The sequence below is a fragment of the Ipomoea nil genome, unplaced genomic scaffold, assembly GCF_001879475.1.
Source record: "Ipomoea nil cultivar Tokyo-kokei standard unplaced genomic scaffold, Asagao_1.1 scaffold2279, whole genome shotgun sequence".
Lineage (NCBI taxonomy): Eukaryota > Viridiplantae > Streptophyta > Magnoliopsida > Solanales > Convolvulaceae > Ipomoea > Ipomoea nil.
This window is the reverse complement of record NW_017618707.1, coordinates 926,638-948,338: the sequence shown is the minus strand read 5'-3', so window position 1 is coordinate 948,338 and position 21,701 is coordinate 926,638. Positions and strand designations below refer to the sequence as shown.

At 37.2% G+C, this 21,701-nt stretch overlaps 1 protein-coding gene and 1 long non-coding RNA gene across 2 annotated transcripts; one reads left to right on the top strand and one right to left on the bottom strand.

The window, feature by feature from the left end:
- Positions 1–14,638: 14,638 nt before the first annotated feature.
- On the bottom strand, positions 14,639–16,656 carry LOC109150637. The gene is made up of 2 exons (XR_002049190.1): positions 15,714–16,656; positions 14,639–15,220 (listed from the first exon to the last, which is right to left on the bottom strand). It is a non-coding gene; the product is annotated as an uncharacterized LOC109150637 (long non-coding RNA).
- Positions 16,657–18,974: 2,318 nt separating this feature from the next.
- LOC109150635 (heat shock factor protein HSF30-like) lies at positions 18,975–21,308 on the top strand. Its single transcript, XM_019298614.1, has 3 exons — positions 18,975–19,452; positions 20,249–21,081; positions 21,231–21,308. Exons 1-2 carry the CDS (start codon positions 19,195–19,197, stop codon positions 21,026–21,028), a joined length of 1,038 nt encoding a protein of 345 aa, XP_019154159.1. The 5' UTR covers positions 18,975–19,194; the 3' UTR covers positions 21,029–21,081; positions 21,231–21,308.
- The last annotated feature ends 393 nt before the right edge of the window (positions 21,309–21,701 follow it).

Here is a 21,701-nt window from a genome sequence, read left to right as displayed (position 1 = left end):
TTTTTTATTTATTTTTTATAATAAAGGATGTTGTGGCATTAATTGTAACATTAATTATTTTACAAACCATATTGCTTTATTATATAAAAGATTGAGAAAATTCTATTTATATTGAAAAAAATGATAATTAAAAAAATGTTGAGTTGCATATAACAAAACTATAAAGACAATTGGGGTAAAATCATTAAAAAAAAAAGTTAATTTATTGTCCCTATATTATATATGATAATTATAAAGATGCATTATCATTTTTAATTTATTTAGTAATCAATGTTAGAATTTATTAAAGAGTTAATCAACCATTTGGTCCCTCAATTATTGCTAAACTGTGAATGTTGTACTCTAATTCCTTAATCATCGATTTAGTCCCCGAAAATAATTCTTTTTAGTCATTTTAGTCCCGCCGTCAGTTTTTCTGCAACACTCCGGTTAGACCTCCGATTTACCAGGGTCAATTTTGTCATTCCATTTGTTCATTCACTTCGTTCAACAGGGGGTTATTTAGTAGACGTCGTTCAGCAGAGGGGGAATTTCACAACCCAACCAAAATCTGAGCAAACTCGCAGGGAAGAGGTAATGTCTTGCAACCAAAGTTCTTCATCGAAATTTATGGCGGAGGTGCGATGTAGGTGCGGATTTTTGGCTCCAATGAAGATGTCATGGAGTTATGCTAACCCAGGGAAGAGATATAGGGCATGTGGTAAGTGTAAAATTTGCGAGGTTAAATCTTGTTAAATAATTCAAATTTTTGAATGGTGTATGGTTAGGGAAATGACAGCTGCCGGTATTTTGAATGGATGGATTATGATGTCTCCGAAAGAGTTACAAATGTGTTTAGAGGTTTGTTGAAGAGGGCAAATAAGTATGAGCATGAAATTAAAAAGCTGCACTTTACAATTGAGAAAAAGGAGCATGAAATTAAGAAGAAGACTTGGGAGTCGAATTTGAAGTTTTTGTATGAATTTGGATTTGGTGTTGTATTTGCAGTGCTTGTTATGAGTATTTGGATGAGAAGTGGTGATCCAAGTAGGTTTAGTTTATTGCAGCTCAAGTAGGTTTAGTTTATGTTAGTCCAGAAGTGGTTAACCAAGTGAATGATGTAATGAACTCAATTTGTGGTATTTTATTTTCAGTAGTTGAATGGTGTAATGAATTCATAATGTAGTATTTTAGTTCCAGTTTACAGTGAGCATTTTGTAGTTTCCAGTGAGCATTTTGTAGTTTACAGTGAGCATTTTCCAGACCATTACACACTGCCCAGTTTATTTCTAGTGTAATATTCAACCATTCCAGTGAATCAGTGAGCATACCATACCAGACCATTACTACTTTCCTTATGCATAATACACGCAATGCACTAAATAGCAACAAAGCATTATAGAAAAAGTAAACAAACTTCATTTACTTGAATATAGTTTACACAATGCACAAACTTCATTTGAACACCGCCTAGACTTTGCACAATAGTGGCTAGCATTACAAAATATAAACAAACATAACATTAACACCAAATACAAAATAGAGTTTGCACATAATCTGACTACCATTACAAAAAGCAGTTTGCATTTCACTTAACAGATTCACATAACAGAATCTTTACAAAATAGACTTTTTATGGTGCCAATATCTTCACTTTTTCTTCATGTTTTTAAGGCCTCCAACAGTTACATATTTCTTCCTTCTAGTAGTAATCACATGCTCAACAGCAGTGGTGGATGAGATGTGTGATGAGATAAAGTTTGAGATGGTTGGGATCACATTGCTTCCTTCTTCAAGTGGTTGTGATGGTTGGGATGACATTAATTCCTGACAATATGAGCAAAAAATATTAATAAACAACAATTTATATTAAAGATTTATGTCCAAGTGTACTTACCATTTCATTTAGCGGAAATTCTGGGACTTGTGTCTCAACAACCACATCTTGGAATTTCTCTTGTTGCTCATGCTCATCAGCTTCCTGCTGCTCTTCATTGTCTTCAACTGCCACTGGTTCTTGTCCCTTCAAGGAATAAATACATGAGTATGGGAAAACTATTAATAGACAGTTAAGAAAAACAATTAAGCATTACCTGTTTGCCTTTAGCCTTGCAAGTTGCCCTATTATGACCACTGATGCCACACACATGACACTTTTTAACTTCATCTTTTTTTGTAGCTTTTGTTTGATTTGACTTTTCAACAATTGGGTCTATCTTTAATAAGAACCAGTACACTTGGAATCCAATAAGGGTCTATAGTTGGCTCATCACAAGGCCCATAACTACATCCTTAAAGAATCATTGGTGGAAGAAACAAGAAGGCCCAATAATAATTCCATTCGATAGAGGAAAGTATTATAGTGGCCCATTTCAAGTGATATCATGGATCGAAGACAATGCTTACAAGATTCGAGGTCGAATCATTTTCAAGAAGGGGAGGATGATGTGGCCCAACATAAAGAAGATCCATCAAGAGTACCAATTGGGCCAATCACAAGGCCCAAGTCCAAACGATTAAGACAACTCTTCATTGGTGATATTCAAAGATGGTGGAAATCCAAGTCAAGCCCATTTGCAAAAGATGAAGTAGAATTCAAGGCTTTTTATAATTGTTTAAGTGCTGATTTTGGTGATTAAATTAGGCCCAAATCAGCCCTATTATTTTTGGTCATCATTAATTTAAATTGTTTGGCATAAAAGAGAAAACACTAGTTGTATTTAGCAAGGATTCCTTAAATCCTTTTCTAAATAAAACTCTATTTACTTGTTTTCTAGATTAGGTTTATTACTCTTTTTCCCATTGTATTTAGAATTATAATGCTGCCCCTATACCTATAAATAGGGCACATCCATATCAGTTTCGGGGAGGCTTGAATTCAATAAAATTCTTAAGTTTTTCTTTACACTTGTGTAAGAAACCTTATGGCTAATTGTGGACTCAATTAGTGGTTAGTCGTGGACTCGACTAGCAAATTGATTTGTGGACTCAAATCAATCTTCCTTTCTTCAACCTTAGATTTAGGTTCGTGGACTCGTTCTTGAATCGAAGGAAACTAGATCCGACTCTAGTTGATTGAAGATTGCATCATCGAGGTACTTGAAGCTACAATGGGATTCTTCCAAGTCTTTGAGGATTCGAGACAAAGGGTTTCTCGTGAGGGTTAAGGTATTTCGATCCATCTCTATCTTTACACTGAGAGCAATCTTGGGACAATAATCCATCTTTATTTGAACCTTGGACTAGGTTCATATCAATCTTTCTCTTCTTTTTTGGTCTCCTTGGTTGTGCCTTATATTTTGGTGGGATTGGAGGTGGTAGATTAGTTTTGGGCCATAATTCTGGAGCTCGGATAGGCAAGATTGCAGGACCATATGCTCTCATGTAGTACTCCACTGTAAAACATGCATGGACATAATCTTCTGGATGATCACCTTGTTTCCTTATAGCTGCAATGGCATGTGTACAAGGGATGCCAGTGAGGTCCCATCTTCTGCAACTACACTGCCTAACACTTAGATCAACCTTGAAAGGCTTGAAGTTGTCATCATCCACTTGATAAATTTCACCAACTGCTTTATATGCATTGAATCTGGCACACATATCTTTCCCTTCTTCAATGATTTTCATAATTTTTGGGCACACCTTGAATGGATGAGAACTCATTCTGTCCCTATTCTTTTGCATCCTAGTCATCAAATACAACCTTATCTTTTCAACCATGGTTTGGATTGGCTTATTCCTGAAATTTAAAATGCAACTGTTCCAGACTTCACACACATTATTTAGAAGCATATCTGATTTTAGGAATGTGCTGAAAAAGGCCCTACAGTAGTGTTTTGGATCCCTTGCACTTAGCCAATCAAAAGCTTTGGGATTCTGTAATTTAAGCTCCTCCATTTTAGCATGAAACTCAGCCTTAGTAGTAGCCTTACACACTGCCCAGAATTGCATTTTCAGTAGGTGACCTGTAAAATCATCCTTCAAAAAATTGGCATGTAGATGCCTAGCATAAAACCTATGCTCAAGCCCTGGAAATAATTCCTCCACAACAGGTATTAAACTCTTTTGTTTATCAGAAATGATTGTCCAAGCACCAGGATTATAACTGAGATTTAAGTCACTGTCCAATAACCCTAAAAACCAAGACCATGTTTCCTTCAACCCACCCTCCACAACAGCAAATGCCACTGGGAAAATGCTATTATCACCATCTACACCTATAGCACTGAGTAGTTGCCCTCCTTTTTGAGGACCCTTTAGGTGGCAGCCATCAAGCCCAATAATAGGTCTACACCCTCTCACAAATCCTTCCTTGCATGCTCCAAAGCAAATGTAAAGCCTTACAAACCTAGGCCTTCCATTCACCATAAATTGACTGTCTAACTTCATTTTGACAGTGGTTCCAGGATTACTTCTTTTCAGCTCTTCACAATAATCATTCAATAACTTGAACTGTTCTGAGTCCTGTCCATCCAATTGCTTTAAAGCTTTCTTTTTTGCCAAATAGGCTTGGTTTCTAGTTAGCTAGCAGTTAAACTTAAACTTCACATGCTCCTGAAATGGTCCTCTACCCCATTCTGCATTCACCCTGAAATCATCCTTAAAACATTTTGCTAGAAATCCAGAAGTTACAACCTTGTTTTCATCTTGATTCCCACAGGTGTGGACAGAGTTGTAATTCTTGATAGTAAATGGAGGAGATGGATTGCTTTTTGAAGCAAAAATAGACCACTTGCAAATTTTATTGTGTCTACACACTACCCTAACTCTTCTACCCTCATTCTTCTTGAACATCACATCTTTTTGCCTCACACTTTCATGGTACTGAACTGCCCACTTGAATTGTTTAGAACAAGTAAACACCATTCTAATCACAAATTTAAACCCTTCCTTTTTAAGCAGTCTCTCTTCAAACACATTTAGTGGCCCAACAACTTGGCCATCTGAAACCGAATCACACAAACTTCTTAGTACTTGTTCAGACAAATTACACTCAATCTCCACAAAATCATCTATCCCCTTTGGTTGTGAACTATTAGCAGTGTCCTTAAGATTGTTTACATCATCTGGAAACACATTAGGTCCTCCTTCATCACCTCCTTCAGATTCATCACCTCCTTCAAATTCATCATCTCCTTCATCAGAATCACCTTCTTCATCATGCAATAAGACATCATCTCCTAATTCCCTAGAGATTTCTACATCATAGTCCCATTGATTTTCATGCAAATGCTCTACATATATGTCCACCTCTTTGTTCACTGGAATTTCAGTAATCAACCCTAGGATATCAGCATCAATATTTATCCTTAAAACTGTAGGTTTTCTTTTGTTCACAACCTTATACCAAAACTGCACTTTTTTGTCACAAAACCTAAGCATTCTGACCATCCTTCTCAAATCTTCAATACTACCTTCATCACAGTTAAAATGGTCAAAGTACTCCACTATCCCATTTTCATAACTAATCTTAGGTTTCAATACAAAATCCCCACCAACATGCAATTTTATTGTAAAAACAGATTCTTCCTCACCATCATCTATTTCAAATAAAGATATAATAATCAAGAAAAGTTAAAAAAAAAAAAAAAAAAAAAAGACATACATAAACATTACAGACAAAAAAGCAAGTACATGGTCCCCATTGTTAAACAAAGTGCTCCTGTAAAGGCATCACTGTCTACCAGCACATGGTCCCCACCTCCAAAATATGTATATACAAAGCAAACAATAATCACACCAAAAGCTCAAAACCGGGTCCCCCCAAACAACAATCATAAACAAACATTAATGCACTGGTGGACCTAAGAGCAGTAAATGCAATATGAATGACCGAATCAAAATACCTCAAACCTAAAAGGAATAAAGTAATCAACTAAAATCAAAGCAACAACACCAACTACAAGTACCAAATGTACCAAATAACAAAATTCCTCATGTAAAGGTTGTATGTCTACAAAAAACCTAATCTTCCAAAAAAAAAAAAAAAAAAAAAACCTAAGTTCGAAAACTCGTCATGGTGTTGCTCCAATGCCTTCGAATTTGCTCCAATTCCTGCGATTTTGCTATGATTTGGTAGATTTTGGTTGGATTTTGCTCGGATTTGGTAGATTTTGCTCCCACTCTCTTGAAGGACAGTCTAATTCCCTCTACTGTACGAAGTGTAATAACCCCCATGTTGAACGAAGTGAATAAACAAATGAAATGACAAAATTGACCCTGTTAAATCGGAGGTCTAACCGGAATGTTGCCGGAAAACGGAAGGAGGGACTAAAATGACTAAAAAGAATTATTTTCGGGGACTAAATCGATGATTAGGGAATTAGAGGACAACATTCACAGTTTGGCAATAATTGAGGGACCAAATCGTTGATTAACTCATTTATTAAATAGTGTAAGACTATCTTTATCCCAGGCTCCCTGCAATATTATCTCACTTTCAAAAGTGAATCTCACTTTCACATCATCAAATTTATAATTTTTTTTAATATTTTCTCTACATTCATACAATATTTTCTCACTTTCAAAAGTGATCTCACTTGTATTTTATATTATCTAAAAACATAATAAGTGTGAATGAAAGTTATACCCCTTATTTATGTCCGTTTTTTCCGTTAAATTTTTTTGTACATTATGCTATAAAGGTTATACATTAAAGTATTTTGGACAAACATATCGCTACCGTTATAACTTCTGTTATCTTTTCCACTATTGTTACCATGCACATGCATCTACCATATATTTTCTTATCTTCTTCATTAATAATAATATATACACATTAAATATTTGAGTTATATGTTAATTATTTCATAAATATAAATATCAAATTTATGAAAAGGATTTACATTATTATTATTATTATTATTATTTAGAATAATTTAAATATCTAAAATCTAAATAAATTTAAAATTTTAATATAATGTATTAATATTGGGCACCTATTTTTTGCGCATCGCGCATAAAAAATACTAGTAAATATAATAAAAAGCAAACTCAAAGCTCATACAACAAAAGCTTACTTAAATCTATCTCAAGTTTAGCCCTAGCAACACTAGGCTGGGCACAACATATGGTGAAAGCATCAAAGAGTAAATAACCTCCCAATCAACAAGTAAGACATGCTCTAAACTCAACACCCAAAAGGTGACACAGGAACCTAGGTAATAAGATCCAAATTTTAGTAATGGATGACTCTTTTTATATTTTCCAAGTCTTAAAACCATCTAGAGAACCTTAGAGCATGCACACTTGTGTATATTGTGGGGAGATTTCAGCATTAATTCTTCCCTACATGAGATAATAACTAGTGTGGAGGGGAGATAATTGAAAAAGAATCCTCCTGCAAATGTGAGGATATTGTCAAAAAAAAAAAAAAAAAAAAAAAAAAGAGAAAGAATAAGAAGTAAGGCTGTGCGCGTTCGCGCACAGCCTCGGGCAAAAGCCGGGCGCGTCAGGCGCGCCTGACGCGTCTGATTACTTTTTTTTTTTTAATTTTTTTTGTTTTGTTTTGTTTTTTTTTTTCTCTCATCTCCCACACTCTCTTTCCTAATCACTCTTACATTATCTCCCCATTCTCCCCAACCAATGTGGATGCTCTTACCATCTTATCATCAATTACGGAGTATGAATTACCCTCACCATATTATAGTCATATTCTTGAATAAACCTCACCAACAAAAGGATCATGTTAATGTTCTATTCATTGACAATAATATGTCAATACTTTATGTCATATGTGTAGGAAGATGGATAAGATTTTAAGATGGTTAACTAAATAATTTTATGAAAAAAGAATTATTTATGAAAAAAATATAACAATCACAAGCAAAAGGTTTTGTGTTCTTAATACGAGTCGAACGAAACACTCGACCCTTAAAACATTATTTGCAACTTATTTTCAATGTGTAAAATCATCTGCTCAACCACAACTTATATAGGAGTTGATGAATTAGCTCGCAAGGCGTCAAGCCTTTTAAAGCTCATTTTGAGATTTGATTTGCACCCCCTCTGCGCACGAGAGAGCGCCTCTATGCTATACAATTCAATGTGCCTTAAAAAGGCTCTTGTATATATAGTGGTGCAAACCCAGCCACTTTCCAAACCAATGTGGACAAATGCTACTTTAAAGCCTTTCCACCTTCATTTTTCCAACTCAAATGAGTTTACTTTGAGAATTATTTTCTCATTCACCCATTATCCGTTTTGAACGTACAATATATCAATCTCTTCGTCTCATTACGAAGAACCTAAATCCACTTTGACCCGTTCTAAATTAGAAGTGGACCATACACATATTTGTACCACAAAATAGTCACTTAAAATTTCATTTTATACTATTTTTCCAACAATATGATCATGTAAAAATGTGTTAAATTAATATTGGTGGGCAAATAGAATACTAACAAAAAGATTACTTGTACTCAAATTGGTCAAAGTTATTACAACCTTAATAGATTTTTTTTTTTAAAAAAAAGGAAAATTGCATCTTTGATCCCTGAGTTATACCTAAGTTCCGACTCAGTCTCTAAGTTATGACTGTATCCACTTTTAGCCCCTCAGTTATAAACGAAGTGGCGCATTTAGTCCCCGATCGTTAAAATTGATGGAAAAATTTAAAAAAATATTTAAAATTTAAGGGGTAAAGTAGGACATTCACATTTTATTCTCCTTCTTATATCAAAACCACTATCACAACATTATTTTTCACTTCTTAGCCTCTTATTTCAAGATTGTTCAATTTTAAAAGCATTTAAATAACTTTAGTATAACATGTTAGGAACCTAGCTCTCGTATAACAAACTTAAGACTTAGCACAAACAAAGAAACAGTTGATCATTGTCTTCAAACGTGCGAAACACACTATCCTATAAATTTTCAATTTTCTTTACTAAGTAACAAACGTAATCAAACCAGAACTTTTGAGAAAATGATCTCAAATTTCTCAAGTTGCTTTTATGAGAAATTCACCAACGGAATAACTTGATATTTTTAGTATGTACATTTTTTTTTCATATGCACTAGTTAAGTCAATAATCGTTTTTAGAAGTTACAAAAGTTTTTAGAATTTTCATAACTGAGTCTTAGGTTCCTCATTCATTACTCTGTTTTTAAGAAGACATAGAAGGTGATTCCAGAGCCCCCCCCAGTATTAGGTTATTCCCGAGTTCTCAGGAATAGCCTAAAGTTTTTATTTCCTATTTTACCCCCAATTAAATTTATTTCATATTTCACCACCACCACCATTGCCACCGTCGTCGCCGCCACCACCACCGTCGTCGCCGCCACCACCACCGTCATCGCCACCACCACCACCATCGCTGCCGCCGCCACCACCACCACCGTCGCCACCACCACCACCACCACCATCGCCGCCGCCGCCACCACCACCACCCCAGTAGCACTACCGCCACCGCCAAAACTGTCGCCGCGGCCACCACCACCATCGCCGCCACCGCCACCGCCGCCGCCACCAACGCCAATACCACCACCATCATATATTTTTATAATGGTATTTATGTCTTTTAAAACATATTTGATTTCTATTCCTTAAATCAACCAAACATTGTAATATAATTCCTAAAGTCTATTCCTTCTGCGAACCAAACAATAGAATACAATTCCTATTCTATTCTTTGCCTATTCCATTCCTTATGGAATAGCATTCCTATTACCTCAAAATTCATTCCGTGAACCAAACGTGCTGTAAGTATTTTTGCTCAGCACCATGGTACAGTTGAAGAAGGCCAACTCAGCAAAGCAAGGTTAGTTATGTCATGGATCGGGGTCTACCTTGCAAGGTGGATCAGGACTATATTCTCAATTTTTGAACTTTATATTCACAATTTTAGAACGGCATATTCACAATCAATATTGAAAACAACTCAGCGAGTAAATATTCAGTTCTTTAATTGTGAATTTAGAGTTAAAAAATTGTGAATATAGAGTTCTAAATTATGAATATGGAGTTCAAAAATTATGAATATAGAGTTATGCAATTATGAATATTGAGTTCTGTAATTTTGTGTATTGCGATCTAAAATTATAAATATTCAATTCTAATATTATGAATATAGAGTTCAAAAATTGTGAACACAACCCGGATTCACGCTGGTCCACAACATAATTTGCCAGAAAGTGGCCGGTGATAGGATTTGGCCGTTGTTATGCTAGATAATGAAGAGATATACATTTGCTTAAGTAATTTAATTTCATTTTCACAATATTTTAAAATTAATAAAAGTTTGTAAGACAACTTCACATAAACATGCATGTCCTAAATCCTAATTGGGGTGGACCCACTTTTTTTTTTTTTTTTTGAATACTACTAACTCTATTACATCGTAGTATCTGTCCTACTGAAACACAAAAAGCTAATAATAGCTCCACTGAGGCTCGAACTCACAACCTTCCAAATAGAAGTCCAACTTAGGTACCATTGGACCACATAGTCCTGGTGGGTAGACCCACTTAATTAGTTTGAGTATTGTAATTTGTAAACACTGTTTCGATTAAATATGTCACACACAGTTTTGTTATTACAGCTTATTTATGATGTGTAATTATCGAATTATTATACAAAAACATTATTTATTGAATTAATATTAGGAGTTTTTTCCACTTTTGGTCCCTCGACTTCACATGTGGTGACAAATGGGATTCACGACTTTTATTCCGGACATAATAGGTGCTCAACTTCAATTTTTTTTCCACATTTGGTCCTATCCGGCCAAGAACCCGGCCAACCCACCGGAATTAGACCCAACCCTTATTATGGCAAGGGTATTCTAGTCATTTCTAACCCATGAATATTGATTAAATAAAAGATTTATTCCGTATTTACACCTCATTTCTCGTCTATCTCTGTTCGAAGCTAAGTGTGCGAAGAAGGAAGAACAAAAACCCATGACTGTAAAATCGTTCGTTGAAGCTGTAAAATCGTTCAGCGCGAAACACAAAAACACAAGCTGTAAAATCGTTCGTTGAAGCGGCGGATATGGCTTCTCATCATCGAAGCTGTTCTTCATCGGATTGGGCATCACATGGTAAGTACACTGGCAAAAAGTTAAATTAGTTGCTTTTTTTGGAATGTTGAGGATGCTTTTATGCAGTTAGGGGAGCATATTGATAAAGTTGAATACTTTAGTATATATTAGGGTTTCATTGGGACCCATGACTGTATATATTTTAGGGTTTAGCTTGGACCCATATCTGTATAAATTAGGGTTTAGTTGGGACCCAGTTCGACCATTTGGGGACCATTTTTACTTTTTCATTTGTTTATTTCATCTGCAAATGTGAATACCATTTCTTATACACTTTATGTATATTCTGTGGGGACCATTTTTGTTGTTTTACCACTTGCATTTGTGATATCACTGCTCCGAATTTGTGTATGAATTTGATTTGATTTTGTATTGTAAATATTTGTCTTTGAAGGTGAAAGTGTTGAATATGACAGTGACACTGAGGGCAGTGAGTATAATGAACTAAGTGCTGATGATGACAATGTTCAAAATAAGGATGACATAGAGTTTGATGAACATATAGATTATGGAGTTGAAGATAGTGGTTTAATAAATAACTTAGAAAACGAGGTGGGCAGTAAGGCTTTGCAAAGTGATATATTTGACCCTAACCTGTCTGATGATGCTTCAATTATGGAATCAGATAGTGATTGTGAGATAAGTGGTGGATTATGGACTAATTTTAGGGCAAGTACAGATATGAATGATCCTGAATTCACTCTAGGAATGACATTTGCCTCTAAGCAAGAGTTTAAAGAAGCTGTTCATAACTATGCCATTAAAAATGGAAAAGATCTGAAGTTTGTGAAGAATGACAAATATAGATTCATTGTAGAATGTAAACAAGAGGGTTGTCCTTTCAAAATAAGTCTTAGAAAAGTTATAAACTCTTTGTCATGGAGGATTTTAACGATGGAGCAAAAGCATGATGGATGTTCATGGGCTTTCGATAACAGAATGATGAATTCAACTAAAATAGCCAAGAGGTGGAGCAAGGAAATCAATTATAATCCTGATTGGAAGATGTTAAAGTTTAAAGAAAAAGTTCATGATGATGACAAGTACAATATGAGTGAGAGGCAGACCTATAGAGTGCTTGCTAAGGCTAAAACTATTCTGAAAGGAAATGAAGAAGAGAACTTTAATAAACTTTGGAGTTATGAGCTGGAAATTAAAAGAACAAATCCAATGTCACGTTGTTTTGTTAAATTGAGTGACTTGAAAGAAATGAATGGGGATTCACGATTTCTTAGGTTCTACATGTGTTGGGATGCATGCAAAAAAGGCTTCAAATATTGCAGGAAAATAATTGGAATTGATGGGACTCACTTAAGGACAATTACTGGAGGTGTGTTGCTCACTGCTATAGGGATTGACTCTAATGATAGCATTTTTCCATTGTGTTATGCTATAGTTGAGAAAGAAACTTTACAATCCTGGACATGGTTTCTAGAGTTTATGAAAACTGACTTGGATATTACTGCTTGGAATGAGGATGAATTCACAATAATTTCAGATAAACAGAAGGGTTTAATTCAAGCTTGCAAGGATATTTTACCTAAAGTGGAGCACAGGTTCTGTGTAAGACACCTTCATGGTAATATGAAGGTTGCAGGGTTCCAAGGAAAATCACTTAAGGATGCATTATGGTCTTGTGCAAGAGCATACACTGTCACTGATTTCAATAGAGGGTTTAGACGTTTGAAGGAGTTAGATGTGAATGCATTTGAGTGGTTAGCAGATAAACATCCTAAAGAATGGTTAAGATCACATTTCTCATGTGCATCACAGAGTGATATGTTGGTTAATAACATATGTGAATGTTTTAACAGTGTGATATCTGAAGCAAGACAACAACCCATTATTGGCTGCCTAGAAAACATCAGGAAATTGTTAATGAAGAAACTGTATGAGAAGAGAGAGGCTGCAAAAAAATGGACTCAGAATATCTGCCCTAGGATCTTGGACAAGTTAGCTGTGATAGAAAAACAAGCTGCAAGTTACAGGGCAACTCAGAGTGATTATCATCTGTTTGAAATCCAAGGAATGTATGGGGACCAGCAAGAGGTTGATTTGCAAAGAAAAAGATGTTCTTGCAGGAAATGGGATTTAACTGGAATCCCATGTAAGCATGTTGTTTGTGCTATTTGGCTAAAGAAAGGTGTAGTTCATGATTATATTGACAAATGTTATTCAAGGGACACTTACCTGAAAATATATGAGGGATACATACATCCAATGGCAGGGGCTACACATTGGCCATTAACTGACAGAAAACCTCCCCTTCCTCCACTATACACTGCTAGGCCAGGTAGACCACAGAAATGCAGGAAAAGATCAGCTGGTGAGCTCACCAAGGATGGGGTATCAGTTGCTCAAAATCAGCTCACCAAGGATGGGGTATCAGTTGCTAAGAATCAGCTCACCAAGGATGGTTTATCTGTTGCTAGGAGTCATATTCAGTTGCATTGTAGCATATGTAGGAAGAGTGGTCATAATTGCAGGAGTTGTCCAGACAAGACAATGAGAACCCATAAACAGGTATTTCTATATTCTCCTGAAATTTTACTCAAGTCAATTCCATAAACTAACTTAATTTTTTTGTAATTTTTTTTTTTTTTTTTGGTTTTAGATGAAGCCAAGGAAAAGAGTGATCAAGCCTATTTCTGTACCAGTATCAATTCCAGTTCTTGAAGATCCAGTTGTTGTTCCAGTTCATGAAGATCCAGTTGATGTTGATGTTCCAGTTCCACTTGAAGATCCAACTGAAGTTCCATCACCACTTGAAGTTGATGTTGATGTTCCAGTTCCACTAGAAGATCCAACTGAAGTTCCAGTTCCACTTGAAGATCCAACTGAAGTTGATGTTCCACTTGAAGATCCAGTTTATGTTCCAGTTTTTGAGGAGGGAAATAACATTGGGTTATTTAACATTCCAGTTGAGCCACTGAATGAGCAAGAAATACTGACTCAAGAAGATCTTGATTTCTATAATCATTTTGATTTCTCAACACCATTTGAAGACCAGCCTGTTCCACATCAAGACCAACCTGTTCCAGCTAAAGACCAACATGTTCCAGATGAAGGTTGTTCTGGGCAACCACAAAAGAAGAAGGGCAAGGGAAAGGACAATGCCAAGAAACAAAAACAGCTTAAGAACAGAGGTATTGCAGGAAGGACAAGGGCTTCCAAGACTTTCAAATCTCTGTTCTTTGGAAACTCTGATGATCCATTAACCATTGACTAAATACCTAGCTTTGAAGTTATATGTATGGGAACTACTGTTTTTTGGGAACTTAGATTTTGGCTAGCAATTGAAACAATATGTCAATTGAAACTGGTCAAATGTTTGGTAATATAATCTCTTTTGGTATTTCATTTTGGTAGTATGTCAAACTGATTACGATCATGATATATTCAACTTGTATTTTGCCCAAAAATATTAATGAAATCATCATTTTGGTAGTATGTCAATCCAGATTTGTTAGTTATTGGTTAATTGCATCTGCCCATTATTATTCATTAACTGTGTGTTCACTCCAAATCCCTCATCAGTCCCCATTCCATCTACCTCATTCACATATTAACACAGAAATTAAAAACTGAATGAAGAATTTAACTGCACAGCAAACTAATACAAACAACTTGAATTCCAACAAAGCAAACATTTGGTTCAATCTTAAATGCCCAACATACTACATTAACTGCTTTAAATCCACTAACCTACTGTCAGTGTTACAAATAAGTAGGATTACAACGATAGCTACAAACATTATAAGTACATGAATCTTCCACTGTATTGGCATTGGCTCATCACGGAGTAACTGGACTTTACTTTTTTCTTTAGCTTTCAACTTCTCCTGCTGCAACTTTTGAATCTGTTCTTCATGTTTATTTATCTTCCTTAGCAAACCTGGGATTATTTTCTTCGATCTCTTACACATGGGAGGGTCGAACCATTCCATTGAGCTACACCTAGCCATTGGGCATTGCCAAAACCTTCTCCCAGGATTTTCGTTCGTCCAGGAAGTTCGCAACTTCATTTGATACCCACAACGACAATGTATTACAGGAATCCATTCACCATATTCATAGTACATACCGGTCGAGTTAGATGTTGAAGAATTTGCATTCATCTTGCACGCCACACCTTCTTCGAACAAAGACAATCGAACGGGTAGGGCTTTTTTTTCTTCCTTCTTCGCACACCTTCGCTACGAACAGAGATAGACGAGAAATGAGGTGTAAATACGGAGTAAATCTTTTATTTAATCAATATTCATGGGTTAGAAATGACTAGAATACCCTTGCCATAATAAGGGTTGGGTCTAATTCCGGTGGGTTGGCCGGGTTCTTGGCCGGATAGGACCAAATGTGGAAAAAAAATTGAAGTTGAGCACCTATTATGTCCGGAATAAAAGTCGTGAATCCCATTTGTCACCACATGTGAAGTCGAGGGACCAAAAGTGGAAAAAACTCTTAATATCAGCCAAGGTTCCTCGAGTATAGTGGTTCCGCAACTTTTGGTCCTAAACTTTCAAATCAACCCTTTTTGGTCCTTTAAGTTTCAAAAATAACCTACAATAGTCCTGCCGTTAGTATTTTTCGTCTGAGCCGTGAAATGCGAGAGCATTTTAGACCGTTCACAATTTTCTGACCAGATTAATTCATTTCACGTTCAAAAATTGAAATTGAAACAATTCTTACCCCTAATCTCCACTTTCCGGCGCTTGCTTCGTCTCTAGCGGCTTGAATTCCGATTCCACCTTCATCGGCTCCGATGTTGGATCTGATTGTGAATTGATTGAACTGCTCAAACCATATAACAAAGAGCCACCATCATTTTGAACTGGTATTTTCTTGAAATTTGGGGAAGAAGAAACCTTCGCCTTCATCGTATGATCCATCTCAGTTTTAGTAGAAGCCGATGACGGGCTGCTTCGAACACTAGCAAAAAAAGGAGCTTTCGACGAGGAATTCAGCACCGAAGAAAAAATCGCCGGCGACAAAGAGCCGGAAACTGGCGATGAGACACGGGTTTAGTATCGCCACAGGATCTGTTGTTTACTTCTCTGGTATCGTTCGATGCAATTTCTTTCTTCAAAAGAGCTTGCGACTGAGTCATCAACCCATACAAAACCTCCGCAATCTTAATCTCTAGCTCCTCAGGGTTGTTGGAAGATGTCGATGTGGACGACGATCTCGGCAGTGGCCTCTACTTCGACCCATTAGCCTTCTACATCAACAAAAACACGTGTCACTCAAAAAACACTCACAATTCCGAGAAGATAAAGAAAACAACTGAAGGACTAACAACCAAAACAAAGAACCCACAATAAATGCCTTTCCTGGAACTCCATCGCTGACGGAGAAAGAGCGTGCGAGGGACATCATGTAGAACCACTCCGCATCGGTGATGAGATCGCCGTTCTCCAAGTTCTGGGTGCCGATGAGGGCTTGGATTCCACTGATAACTTTCTTCCTCTCCAACTGCTGGGTAGAGTGAGAGGTTTGGACGACGGGGATTGGGTAACTTTCTTCCTCTGCCGGCCTTTGTCCTCTGGAAAAAAGCCGTCTCCCCAGGCCAAGAAAATAGTGTAAGCCTAGCTGTCGGTCTGGGTTTTGGGGATGAATTGAAGCCTCTGCTGAAGGGTTGAGAGATTGGGTTAAGAAAGAAACGACATGAAGACGATGAAGATGATGTGACAATTCATTTTGGGTGAGAAAATTGTGAAAGGTCTAAAATACCCTCGCATTTTACGGCTCAGACGGGAAATACTAACGCTAGGACTATTGTAGGTCATTTTTGAAAATTGAAGGACCAAAAAGGGTTGATTTGAAAATTTAGGACCATAGGTGGTGGAACCACTATACTTGAGGGACCTTGGCTGGTATTAACTCTTATTTATTTCTTGTAAACTGTAGTTTGCGAATTTCCGTTAAATAAAAAATCTGGGAGAGTAGTTACTCGCAAATTATGCTGTGGACACGAGTCCAAAACGACGTCATTTTCATAAAAACGCAGCATTTCAGTTAAAAAAAATTGATTTGTCTCGCCGTTAACGGCGTTATTCGTTTGTGGAATTATGAATGTACAGTTATGGAATTATGAATGTACAGTTATGGAATTATGAATGTAAGTTATGGAATTATGAACACAGAGCTCTAACATTATGAACATATAGTGATAAAATTATGAACATAGAGCTCTAAAATTGTGAACAGAGCTTAGGAAATTATGAATGTACAGTTAGGAAATTATGAATGTACAGTCATATAATTATGAATGTACAATTATGGAATTATGAATGTACAGTTATGGAAGTATGAATATACAGTTATGCAATTATGAATGTACAGTTATAGTATTATGAACACAGAACTCTGACATTATGAACTTACAATTATGAACATATAGTAATAAAATTAGAACAAATTGCACTTTTGGTCCTGTGAGTATTAGGGTACTGGCAATTTGAGTACGTGACTTTCAAAACTCCCAATTTAAACCTTCAACTATGCATTTTTTGGCATATTTGGTCCTCAGGACCAAATTGCCGGCCAATTTTGGCCGGAAAATGATTTAATGGTTCGAATTATTTTGTGATGAGGGTAAAAACATCATTTCACTCCCTTCTTCTTCATTCTCCCTTTCTTCTTCGTTCTTCTTCTTCTTCACCGCATTATGGCCAAATGGAATCATATTAATGGCCAAATGGAATCAACGCATTCAACTACCCAATTGATCGTATTGAAATGCAATACTTGTCGTCTTTTAATTGTTCGATCATTTGGCCATAATGCGGTGAAGAAGAAGAAGAACGAAGAAAGTTGTTCGATCACCGGCCGAAGAAGAAAGTTCTACGTCTTTTAATTGTTCGATCACCGGCCGGCGCCTCATCCTCCTCGCTGGTGTAGTCCTCGTGCTTGGGCACCGGAGCGATCAATCTCCGGTCATCGTCGGCACTAACATGGTTCTTCTGGCTACTATCATCATGGTCGAACGTGGAACAAAACATCCTAAAAGACATCGAAAAAGACGGCGAGAGATGCAGTATCTGCAGGCGGCGATCTCGGAGGCAATGAGGCTGTACCCGCCGGTGCCGGTGGACACGAAGGCCTGCCTGAAAGATGACGTCATGCTGGACGGCACGTTCATCGGAAAAGGGTGGTTCGCGACGTATCACACGTACGCCATGGGGAGAATGGAGAAGATTTGGGGAAAAGATTGTTGCGAGTACAAGCCGGAGAGGTGGTTGGACGAGAATGGGGGTACAGGCAGGAAAGTCCGTTCCGGTTTCCGGTGTTCCACGGCGGGCCGAGAATGTGTCTGGGGAAGGAAATGGTGTTCAGATGAAATCCATTGCGGCTTCGATTCTGGAGAGGTTTGAGATTGATGTGTTGTCGGAGGAGAAGGGAAAGGTTCCTGATTTTGTGTTGTCTTTGACTCTTAGGATGAAGGGTGGGTTGCTTGTGAAGGTTAAGGATGAAGAAGAAGAAGAACGAAGAAGAAGAAGAACGAAGAAGAAATGGAGAAGAAGAAGGGAGTGAAATGACGTTTTTACCATCATCACAAAATAATTCGAACCATTAAATCATTTTCCGGCCAAAATTGGCCGACAATTTGGTCCGGAGGATCAAATCTGCCAAAAAATGCATAGTTAAAGGTTTAAATTGAAAGTTTTGAAAGTCACGTACTCAAATTGCCAGTACCCTAATACTCACAGGATCAAAAGTGCAATTTATTCATAAAATTATGAACATATGGTCCTATAACAAAACGGTCTGAAGTTAAAAAAAAAAAAAACGATGAAAGATAACCTGTCCACGATGCATGTTGGACACACGGGTCCATAGCATAACGATTGGTAGTTACTAATGTAATGATAGATTTCTATTGGAATTCTCGAGAACTTTCTAGACTTTTCTGTCCCACAAAATCTCCTACGCGTCTGTAATTCACAGTACCCAAACGTTTAGAAACTTCTCTCTGAAAATATCCCATCCCCTTTTTTCGAGAACTTTCTTCTCCACCACCCTAAATATCCATTCAACACTCAAAATCTCCATAAATAGCAAAAAACCCTTTCCTTAAACAGCCCGAAATCTCCATAAATAGCTTAAACAGCCCGAAATTCCAAGTCACTGACCCACTCTTAATTCTAGAATCTAGCTATTTGGAGCAAAAATGGATGACAGAGTGACAGTCAAGCTTGAAGAAGAGACGCCGGCGCCGATGGAAGGGCTGCACGAAGTGGGTCCGCCTCCGTTCTTGTCGAAAACGTATGATATGGTAGAAGACCCTTCCACTGACGAGGTCATTTCTTGGAGTGCGGCGAGGAACAGCTTCATCGTTTGGGACTCTCACCAGTTCTCCACAACCCTCCTTCCTAGGTATTTCAAGCACAGTAATTTCTCCAGCTTCATCCGCCAGCTTAATACTTATGTGAGTACCCATTTTATTTCAATTCCCCCTTTTTCATAATTCAATCTTATTCCCTGTCTGAATTTTGTTCGGCTTTAGTTTGGGTTGCTGCTTATTTGTCTGATTAGTTTAATTTCAGCAATTTCGTCTGTTTTCGGTTAAGTATCTTCAGATAAGAATGCTGACTCTTGTTCCTGATCTTAATTGTGGTTGGCATTATCATCTTCCAGTACTATGTTGTCTAGTTAGATTCCTGCAAAGTAGAAATGATAGGTGGTTCTTTTGCTAAACTGATGAAATTAATGTTAATTTTATCAAAACTTAGTAGTTATAGCCTTCGAAGTGTTTAGATTTTAAGCATTCTGGGTTCTTTCAATGTATTATTTCAAAACTGTGATTTTATTTTTTAAAAATCAAAGTGGAGATCTTTGGTTGCAATGTTTTTAAATCTACAGTTTTTCTGTGGGGAGTGGAATTGCTGCCTTTTAACAATGATTTCTTCAAAAGTTTCAACTTTATAATGCAATAATTAGATGAGATGAGATGTAAATGCATAGTGGTTCTTGGTTTGTTCACAATTTCTTTCAAATTTGTTCACAATTGTAGTCGAGAGTTACACTTAGTTGCTGCGCAGACGATAGATCCTTGGTGATTCTGATGACTTACGATGATACTGGCAATTTTATCAGTGGGAGAAAGAAGCAAAGCTAGGTTACTTCTTCTGTTTTGAATCCTTATTTGTATAACACTTTGAACCCTATCCTATTTGATTGTATCTCTTCTATGAGGATTCTTAAAAGATATTGGCTACGTGCAGGGTTTTCGGAAAGTGGATCCTGAGAGATGGGAATTCGCAAATGAGGGTTTCCTCGGAGGGCAGAAACATCTTCTGAAAACGATCAAGAGGAGGAGGAATGTTGCACAGAGTATGCATCAACAAGGAACCGGTCCGTGTATTGAAATAGGGTATTTCGGTATGGAAGAAGAGCTAGAGAGACTAAAGAGGGATCGGAACTTGTTGATGACGGAGATAGTTAAACTTAGACAGCAGCAGCAGAGTTCCAGGGCTCAAATCGTGGCGATGGAGGAAAGAGTAAGGAACACCGAGAGGAAGCATCAGCAGATCATGAGTTTCTTAGCCAAGATTTTCTCCAATCCTTCGTTCTTCCAGCAATATCTCGACAAGTATGCCCTGAAGAAAGATCAGAGACGTGTTGAAATCGGTCAAAAGCGGAGACTGACAATGACACCAAGCGTGGAGAATTTGCAGGATATTGATTCGGTTGCTATGCAAAGTAGCCAAGAGCCCGAAGTAGACCTCGAGATAGAGACAGACGTGGGTAGCTTGATATCCGCTGCACTGGACAATGAATCAAGCAGCATTATGAATCAATCTTCCTTTGCATCAACAAGCGGTACTAATATTACCGAGGATCTTGTGCCCGATAATATCTGGGAGGAGCTGCTCGGTGAAGGACTCAGTAATGAAGCAGAAGTTGATGTGGAAGTCGAGGATTTGGTTGCAGCAGCGGAGACACCCGAATGGGGTGATGACTTACAGGATCTTGTAGATCATATGGGATATGAGGATATCTAAAGCCAAATCCTTGAAAGTTTCTGGTCTCTACATCACTGTTCACATTCTTTTTGGTATGCATTGTATTGCCAATATTTCAACTTTGGTCTCTTGTAGCATTATGTGGTGTTGGCAAGAAGACCAAACATTCATTTTGTCTTGTGTATCATTTATATATTAAGCTTTGTTTTCATTAATTGTCTTCTCTCCTTAAATTTTGCAGGTTAGGACTTAGGAAGCTAGGAAAATGTTATTATCAAATTTTGAAGTCCAAAGTAATATCAGATGAACATCTCATTCATTCTCTAACTAATATCAGATTGACTCAGACCAAAGCAAATGTTGTCAGCTTTGGGCTTACCCTTGGGTATTGGAAGGAACTGCAAGGGGTATTCTCCTTCATTGAGGCTAAGATGAAACAAAGATTTTATCTCGAGCAGGGAAGGAGGTTTTACTTAAAAGTGTAGCACAATCTCTTCCTACTTATGAGTCTTTACTTACTCCCGGTGACCTTCTGTGAGCATCTAGAGTGCATGATGAATAAGTACTGGTGGCAGTCGAGTCAAAATGGAGAGGGGGGTATGAGATGGTTAGCATGGAACTAGATAACCCATTGTCTGTTGTTTCTCGACTATATCAAGCAAGACATTTTAATGGGAAATCTTTTTTGGAGGCAACCCTGGGAACTAATCCC